This window comes from Parasteatoda tepidariorum, chromosome 8, assembly GCF_043381705.1.
Source record: "Parasteatoda tepidariorum isolate YZ-2023 chromosome 8, CAS_Ptep_4.0, whole genome shotgun sequence".
Taxonomy (NCBI): domain Eukaryota; kingdom Metazoa; phylum Arthropoda; class Arachnida; order Araneae; family Theridiidae; genus Parasteatoda; species Parasteatoda tepidariorum.
In genome coordinates this window covers 82325733-82335827 of record NC_092211.1, presented here as the reverse complement: position 1 = coordinate 82335827, position 10095 = coordinate 82325733, and the positions used below count along the sequence as shown (strand labels likewise).

Sequence of the window (10095 nt, the reverse complement as noted above, 5' to 3'; positions counted from 1 at the left end):
GGCAAAAGTGTCCTCTAGCCCCCCCCATGTACTACTTATGTACCTCATAAAAGCCTCTTCTTTGATCTGAATAAAAATAAGAACCGGTTCTGAAACGTGCGAACAAGTTTTGCCTTCTTCCTAAATACACAAAGCAAAGGTTTTGTTATAGAACCGGCAGTATCTGTTTCCATGTTACGGAGACTACCTTATAGTGCGAACTCCTCCAGACCCCCATCTCGTGTCATGGCGGGTACCATGGTTACGAGGAAAGGTCACTTCGAATACGGATGTGGGGTGAATATAGTTTTGTCTTAATATTAGCATAGGTTGTCGTGAGTAAACCAATCGACGCCTTCTTTCCTTCATTTCACACCCATTAGAAATGCGCTCTCACTTGTTACCATAGCAACAGGCAGCCCCAGACTTTCTGTCTGGGGGAGTTCTCCTCAAAGCCGCACTATACTTATAAGGCCTATTATGAGGCAAACAAACATTCAAAAATTAAACAGTTAAGAAGCTTCGAACCTTTCGCGTTGTGTATTGTAAATAAATCGTTGCTCCTATTAATATTCTAACTCACATACTGTATAGATAACAAAGATCGCATCGGTATTGTAATCAGTATTGCAAACAGAATGATGTATTTAATGTAAAGCCTTGAACATTAGTTCAATTTTTGTCTCGGCAGTAAATTGAATTTATTAAATGGCTTGACACTGAAATGCAGAAATTATTCGGTGAATTAACACTGAATCAAAAAACTCGAACTCAAAAATCTTGATGCGTCCTGGTTTATGGCAGCTCAACCAAAAACTACCCTTCTTTCTTTAGAGACTCTTCCATAATAACTAAACAAGATATCTAATAAAATATTGAATATCGATAACAATACAGAATTTGGAATAATTTTACCTTATCTAAAAATTCCCGTTGTTTCACTTTTCTTTCAGATTCGCCCGATGTCAACTGATCCAGTATGTCGTTGATAGTGTTTTTCATTTTTTTCCCGTTTTCTGTTTGTGCCACCTTGATCATCCTATAAATAATTACTTCATTATGACAAGAATATATAAAAGGTATTACAAACATAAATATGGCACTATCATAATAGTCATTAAGTCATTTTCTAGTTAAAATAATAAACTCTGCGCATTTGATTCATTACTAGTGTTTCTTATAAATGTTTCCAAAAGTCAAAAAAAAATACCGACAACTTAAAAAATCAATTTCAAAAAAAAGAAGGTAGATTGAAATGTTTGGGTTCTATATTATGCTCAAATTTTAAGAGCAGCTAGAAAGATCGTCAACAGCTGACACTGATTATAAAACATGGCTGTTCTCTGTGACGTATCATATAATTCCAATTGAAATATTTACACAGGCGCTTGTTAATTTTTCACCCAGAGGCTGTCATTGCTAAGGGTGTTATCTCGATGGCATTTCTCTAACAGTTTTTCCCGGTAAACAGTGATGCCAAATTTCTTAACTAAACTGAAACTTTGCTGGAATAAATTAACTTGTGATTTTAAGCAATGGATAAAATACAAAAATTTCGAATGAAAAAAATAAATTTTAGGAAACTGCAGTTTTTGAACATACCGAAAAGGGGAAATAATTTTACTTTTTGTGAAAGATAAAAAGAAAAAAAGTCTGCAAAAGATGTGAAGGGAAACACTTCGGTAGTGATGACAGTTTAGTATGAAAATAATGCACACCATGTTTACCATTTTTAGACAGAAAAAACGTAAAATTGTTTTTTGTTTTCCGATCTATCTGAAAAGCGATGTTAGTAGGGTTTTCTCTGTTTTATTATTTTTCTCCTTTTAATTTTACATAAGTTTATGCCGGCGAAATGTTGAAATTTTGATAGGCGACAAAGTTTTAAATTTTCCAAGTTGTTTTTAATCCCCTGATCTTAATGATTCAGAGTCAATTTCGGCCGAAGGATCCCCGTGTATTAAATGATGACTGCTGCACTTTAAATCTGCCGGGGTCACAATGTCCTCCAAGTTCCCATAACAGATCAATACCCCAGGGGGTAATGATCTAGGAGTTCTCTTGTATTCTGGATTAGGTTTGATGGCTTACGACTGCATTATTTCAAGCTAAATACGGCACTGATAACAGGGATGTAGCCCTGTTATTACAAGACGCCAGGATAGTTAATTGCGGAGGAAGTTTACCCATTTTTATCTCGCAGAAACTAATCGTAACGTAGTCTGGCTGACTGCTAAGTTGAAATTTTCCCCATTCCATCATCTACCGGGAGAAAAAATAGCTGTAGTGAAAAAACGTTGAAGGAAGGAAGGGCGATTTTCCACCCGTACTACTTGTACCTCGCCGCGCCTGAAATGCTGATGTAGAAGGAAAGAAGGACGATTTTCCCTCGCCGTTTTCAGAAGAGATGTTGGCTGGAGATTGTCCCATGAAACCAGTAATGTGTATCCCATCCGATGACCCTACAGTGTCCCATCCATCGAGTTCTGATGTTCATTAGTGCTTAAAAAGAAATTTCACTTTGGTTCAAATATGAATTAGTCTCTTACAAGAATTGTTTGCTAAAAAAGTGAAAACAAAAGTGAATGTGCGCGATGCGAAGAAAAAAAAAAGAAAAATTATATATTTTGTGTCTCTCTTCAACGAAAAATAGATGAAGGTCAAAAGAAGAGTGTGACAAATGAAAAGGACACGCAAAACTAGTGTTCCTGCGTTTTATACCAACACAGATTTGAGGTAAAAAGGCACACTTCGTGCATTCCATGTAACCTTACGCATTAAGGAAAATCATTTACTGCTTCCTAATATGGAAGTGAAAGAGGGAAGAATTCTAAAAATAACTCTTCCTTTGAAATATAAATCTAATTATATTTCAATGGTATGTTTTCAGCCTTGAATTCCCAAAATAGAATCTCTCTACGCTTATTCTTTAACAAAGACATTTTATGAAAACGAAAGAGTTTTAATTCTTTTATTAATACAAAAGTATTTAATTTCTGTATTACATATATATATATATATATAAATATATATATATATATATATATATATATATATATATATATATATATATATATATATATATATATATATATATATATATATATATATATATATATATATATATATATATATATATATATATATATATATATATATATATATATATATATATATATATATATATATATATATATATATATATATATATATATATATATATATATATATATATATATATATATATATATATATATATATATATATATATATATATATATATATATATATATATATATATATATATATATATATATATATATATATATATATATATATATATATATATATATATATATATATATATATATATATATATATATATATATATATATATATATATATATATATATATATATATATATATATATATATATATATATATATATATATATATATATATATATATATATATATATATATATATATATATATATATATATATATATATATATATATATATATATATATATATATATATATATATATATATATATATATATATATATATATATATATATATATATATATATATATATATATATATATATATATATATATATATATATATATATATATATATATATATATATATATATATATATATATATATATATATATATATATATATATATATATATATATATATATATATATATATATATATATATATATATATATATATATATATATATATATATATATATATATATATATATATATATATATATATATATATATATATATATATATATATATATATATATATATATATATATATATATATATATATATATATATATATATATATATATATATATATATATATATATATATATATATATATATATATATATATATATATATATATATATATATATATATATATATATATATATATATATANATATATATATATATACAAGTAATTGATTGCAGTATACGAGAAACTATCCGTACTCCATTACAGTTGTCATCGATTACTAAATCGATGTCCTGCTCTGATCTCTATATTTTAAAATCGAAACAGAACTGGTACATGCATAAATGCGAGGAAGGTTTCGGATATAAGATTAAGCATCATGTAATTTTTTTTCTAATAGATCAAAACCCAGTGTTCTACGGATGAATTATGAAAAGTTTTCGATGAAAATTGCATGTCTTCCTCAATTATTGGCTTATTTTTTACATGCCCAAAGTTCGTTATTGCTTGTAAAGTTTGTTTTGTAAGGTTATATAAACCTTAAATAAAGCAACTGCATTAAAAAAAAATTTTTTTAAACCCATGTAGCCTCATAAAGAGTAAATATTTTTAACTTACAGGTCAGTAAAGAATTGTTCATTCTCTTCTTCGGGTACTTGAACCTTTCTTAGCACTTCTAAGAATTTACGGATGTTTATCTGAGTGATTTTATCTGAATCTACAAAGTTTCAAATTTTATCAGTACGTTTTATTTAGGATGTTCTATAAAGAGGAATGAAAAGAGAGTATGAATTTTTTTAATAAGCTGAAAGAACAAAACAAACATAAGCTGAGCATTGGTACAACAAAAGTATGTTTTCATGTCTTTAATATGATTTTTAACGTATGTCATCATTTTCTTATTTCTGTAGATTTAAAGGAACATAGTTGTATACGACTTTTATTAGAGAGAATAAGAAGATTCGTATTAATATCTAAATTTTAATGTTTGTGTATTTACGCCTCGTGCAGTTATAATAAAACAACCTTAGTTTTTGCAGAGCTTGCTCAAAGGCCTGGTTTCTTAGGACAGGTCGGCGTTACAAAACGTCAGCTTGAATCGAGCGCTAACCCCTGATTGGTGAATTTGTGAGTTAGACATCATACGCCATCGAACGCTCAGCTTGAACGACGACGGAAGTCCGAATCAACTGCAGTTGGATTGCAACGCAACGTTAACGACAGAAGCAATGACGGACAGCATCCAACAGAGCATTGAAATCAGCCAAGATTCTTATTTTAACATTAAACATAGCTTCTTCATTTAACATAGCTATAATGTGTTTTTTCTTGGACAAAGTCGTTATTTGATCTCTGAAGCACTGGTCGACAGTAACAAAATCAATACAAATTCAAAATAAATATTTGTCTACGTTATTAACGCATGCGCAATGCGAGATAATGTCTGCGTTGGACCGACTGCTCACACTGAGCTAACAAAACAGTATTTTGTTGACGTCAGCGGTACGTCAACTTCCCACTGACGCCCAGAGAAGGCGCTTGTCCTAAGAAACTAGGCCCAGAACGTATGTTTGTTAGCGTGCAGGATTCTATGTGAGAATACAAAATCTCTCTACTTCATATGACCACAGAACCTCCGAAATACTGCCTTGAATACTGTTTAATAAGCCTATGTTGTGCATCCGATTCTCTATTTTTTTAAGTACTCTGAATACAAAAAGACATTAAGTAGTACAATCAACATTTATTTAACTTCTTCCGAAGACAAAATGTTTTTAAATGAGTGTGTTAGATGTCTTTGCCTTCAGTTGGATAAATACATTTAAAAATACTTATTCTTTTTTTTTTCATTATAAAAAACATTCATAAATTGTGTATGCTTAGGTCAATGTATGAAATCTCCTGTATTTTATAGAATGTCTAGTCATTGTATAAAAAAATAGAAAATTGACCGACAAAATTTTAAATCTTTTATGCATTGCCTAGACATTCTGTAAAATATTTATTAAGAAATACAATGAGGGGAAATAGGTTATGGGATACCTCTTAATGTAGTGTCGGACCTCCTCTATCTCTACGAAGAGCAATAACTTGACATGGCATGGACTCGACAAGTAGTTATAAGTCTCTCGTAGGAATATTTCTAGGAATCTCAATAGATGTCCGTAATTGCGAAAGCGATGTGGGTACAGGATTTTGTGAACGAACTGACTTCTCAATTATATCCCATTAATATTCGATTTGATTCATGGCGACCGATCTGCGCAGCCTTATCATTCACTAGAATTGTCCAGAATGCTCTTCAAACTAGTCGTTAAAAGTTAAGACCCAGTAACACGGTGCATTGTTATCTATAAAAATTCCAGCGTTGTTTAGGTAGATGAAGTCCTGCAAGTGACCCTTAAGTAGCTGAAAATAACCATTTCCAGTTAACGATCGATGCAATCGGACCATAAGAGTCGCAATGGCTCAGACGATAGAGCGTTCTCCTTCCAATGAGGTGAACCGGCTTGCACCGACCGCAGTGCTGACGTGAAATATCCTCAGTGGTAGACAGTACATGCGTTGGAGTTCCATTGCCCTCAGGCTAACCGTGGGAGATTCTCGTGGTCTTCTTCTCCATGTAACGCAACTGCAGGTTCGTTCCATCAAAAAGTCATCCAAGAAGGCGAATTTCGCCCAATACTTGATCCAAGAGTTCCCTTGTCTTCTGGATTGGGTTCAAAACCACAATGCTACGAAGTTGAATATTAGTGCTCGTATACCCAGAAAATTGGATCGGCTGTTCAACGACAGTTATAATTGGACCATAAAACCCCGTCCATAGCTTGAAAAATCAGCCCACACCACTATAGAGCCACAACCAGATTGCACAGTACCTTGTTGGCAAGTCCATGGCTTCGTGGGGTCTTTGACAAACTTGAACTCTCCCATCCGCCCTGAACAGCTGAAATCGGGACTCACCTGACCAAGCTACATTTTTCCTGTCGTCAAACTAATATGGTCACAAACCCGGGAGAGGAGCTGGATGTGATGTCATATAATGGCACTCGAGTCTGCTGCTATATCCCATTGCTGACAAATTTCGCCACACTGTCCCAATGGACACGTCCATTTCATATGCCGTATGGATGCTTGCAGCTACTTCACGCAATTTTACTTGTCTGTTAACACTGACGGTTCTACGCTCACGTCGGCGGTCTCGATCATTAAGTGCCACTGTATAGGTAGGCCACTGCATTGTTTTTTGTGTAAGGTTATATCTGAAATGAGATATTCTCGGCACACTCTCAACACTGTAGATCTAGGAACGCTAAATTCCTTTAAATTTTCGAAGTGGAATGTCCCATACGTCTAGCTGCAACTAACCTTTCACATTGAGAGTCTGTTAATCTTGTGGTCAAGATTACATTCCCAGATGAATAACCAGATGAACACAAATACAAATCCTACCAGTACACCACTCATATATACATTTTTACTCGATACTACTGCCATATGTATGTTTGCATATTCTATCCCAAGAATTTTACCGCCGCAGTGCATGAAGATATTCTAAACAATGACTGAGCAAAATATAAAATAATTTTCACATTTTATTGTTTGCCTAAAGAGAGTTTGTCATTCCATAGAATGCCTATACATTTCATACAATGACTAGGAAAAATATATACAAGTTCTTATGCTTCGTACTTAACCTGCATTCCATACAATGTTAAGCATTCCATAACATGCAATGTAAGTTTATGAAGAAAAAAAAATTGCTTACCTTCTATCGATGCTGCAGCTAAGCCTAACACTAGCATGAATACGAAACCTTTCATGTCTATAAAATATTTTAAATATTGTGTAATTTAGATAACAAAACCAGCCAAATTTATTGAAAGGCACAAGACAAAAATCAAAGAATTTTTTTTTTTAATTTTTATGCTAAGTTAATAAATTACTTTTTTAATTTTAAATTTCCAACAGATTTAACACTCAATAATATAAATCGAAAATTCCATATATTAATTTAATTTAAAATATATTACCGATTGTTTTCCTGCGAGAAATCCCCGATAGCTTCTGAATTAAGGATATTACGGTGATAATTTTAAGTTAATGTGACAAATTATGATAAACCAAAGGAAAATAGGTTTTTTTATGTTTTAATTTTTTAGCTATTACTTTTTCTTTCTTTTTATAGAATTTTTCCCACCTAATTTTTAACTTTCTTCCAAACCATTAGAGAGAAACTCATCATTTAAGAATTCGCGGAAAAATTAAATATTTTCATGTAAATTTCGAGAAAAAAAGAGAACATAGTGCTTATAGAAAATAGAACGGTTTGTTATTTTAAGAACGAAGCAATGAAAAAGGAGCTAAGGAAACAGCAAGATGGAAATCAAAATTTATAAATTTGAAGAGCGATTTTGGCTTAAAACAAAAACAAACAAAATTTGTTCGTTTGCTTGTCTTATCTTAGAAATAATACAGGTTAGAGAGGCACATAAAATTAGAAATAAGCATACCCTAATGACTATGCACGAAGAAAAATATGCGTAAAAAAATAAAAGAATGCACATCACCTTTAGTTCAATTTTATCTGTAAAAATAATTTTGAGAGTGAGAATTCATGACAATATATTCTACCTCCTTATAAATTTTCCTCTTAAGCTAGCACGAAGGTCGAAAGTATTTCTATTCTATTATTTCATCAACTGCTGATCAACGTTGCTTCATCGTCTGTCTTAAAAGCCTTTGTTTTTTGAACTTCTAAAATCCCGCATTCACGACTTCATTGGGAGCTTTTGCAAATATTCTTTAAGATAAGGGTCCAATTGCTTCCACTTGCTATCCGAAAAACATCAAAGATTTGGCAAAAGGAAAAAATTTGATTTCTACAATCCTATATTTTTATGGTTAACGGCCAAAACATATTTTTTTGCATAGCTGAATTTTGATATCATTCTTCCATCTCATTATTTAAATCGGAATATTAATAATTCGGCTTGCATTAGCAACGTAATAAATTCAGTGTCGTAAGTTCTATTTGAAGCAGAACAATGAAATTAGGCTTCTATTATCATTGTTATTTTAATTTTCATTATCACTCGTAGAATTCATTAAGCTCCTCGTTTATTATTGGAAATAAAATAATTAAAATCGTCTTCCATTATCATTATTAGATTGCTTTTTCACGAAATTATCACGGGAGTGTTAAGCTACTACAACGTTTATCGCAGAAGATGATTAACATTTGGCTTTCATTTGAATTGCTAAATAAATTCAACATCACTAGTTGAATTCAGGAAGCCATATTATTGGAAACATAATAATTAAAACCGTCTTCCATTATCATTATTAAATTGCTTTTTCACGAGATTGTCACAGTAGTATTCTTAACCTATTACATCGCTTATAATAGAAGACAATCTATAAAATTTGGCTTACACATGTATAATTAAATAAATACAGTGTCACGAGTTGAATTCATAAAGATTCATCTTTATTATCGGACGCATAATAATTAAAACCGTCTTCCATCATCCTTATTTGATTGATTTTTCGAGAGATTGTCACAGTAGTATTCTTAACCTATTACGTCACTTATAGAGGAAGACAATCAATAAAATTTGGCTAACATATGTATATTTAAATAAATACAGTGTCACTAGTTAAATTCATAGAGCTTCTTGTTCATTATCGGAAACATAATAATTAAAACATCCTTCCATTATCCTTATTAGATTGATTTTTCGCGAGATTGTCACAGTACTATTCTTAACCTATTACGTCGCTTATAGTGGAAGGCAATCAAAAAATTTGGCTTACACAAGTATTTTTAAATAAATTTAGCGTCATGAGTTGAATTCATAAAGATTCCTGTTTATAATCGGAAACATAATAATTAAAACCGTCTTCCATTATCCTTATTAGATTGATTTTTCGCGAGATTGTCACAGTAGTATTCTTAACCTATTACGTCGCTTATAGTGGAAGACAATCAATAAAATTTGGCTAACATATGTATATTTAAATAAATACAGTGTCACTAGTTAAATTCATAGAGCTTCTTGTTCATTATCGGAAACATAATAATTAAAACATCCTTCCATTATCCTTATTAGATTGATTTTTCGCGAGATTGTCACAGTACTATTCTTAACCTATTACGTCGCTTATAGTGGAAGGCAATCAAAAAATTTGGCTTACACAAGTATTTTTAAATAAATTTAGCGTCATGAGTTGAATTCATAAAGATTCCTGTTTATAATCGGAAACATAATAATTAAAACCGTCTTCCATTATCCTTATTAGATTGATTTTTCGCGAGATTGTCACAGTAGTATTCTTAACCTATTACGTCG

General features: G+C 30.9%; 1 protein-coding gene across 1 annotated transcript in view; it reads right to left on the bottom strand.

The window, feature by feature from the left end:
• Window positions 1-7843, bottom strand: part of LOC107438347 (uncharacterized) — a 14054-nt gene extending 6211 nt beyond the window's left edge. Inside the window, exons 1-4 of the mRNA XM_071184288.1 lie at window positions 7777-7843; window positions 7512-7568; window positions 4361-4460; window positions 895-1018 (exon numbers count right to left, since the gene is read on the bottom strand). Coding sequence (XP_071040389.1) covers window positions 895-1018; window positions 4361-4460; window positions 7512-7566 — 279 coding nt within the window. The 5' untranslated portion in view covers window positions 7567-7568; window positions 7777-7843. The remainder of the gene's footprint in view (window positions 1-894; window positions 1019-4360; window positions 4461-7511; window positions 7569-7776) is intronic.
• Window positions 7844-10095: the final 2252 nt, after the last annotated feature.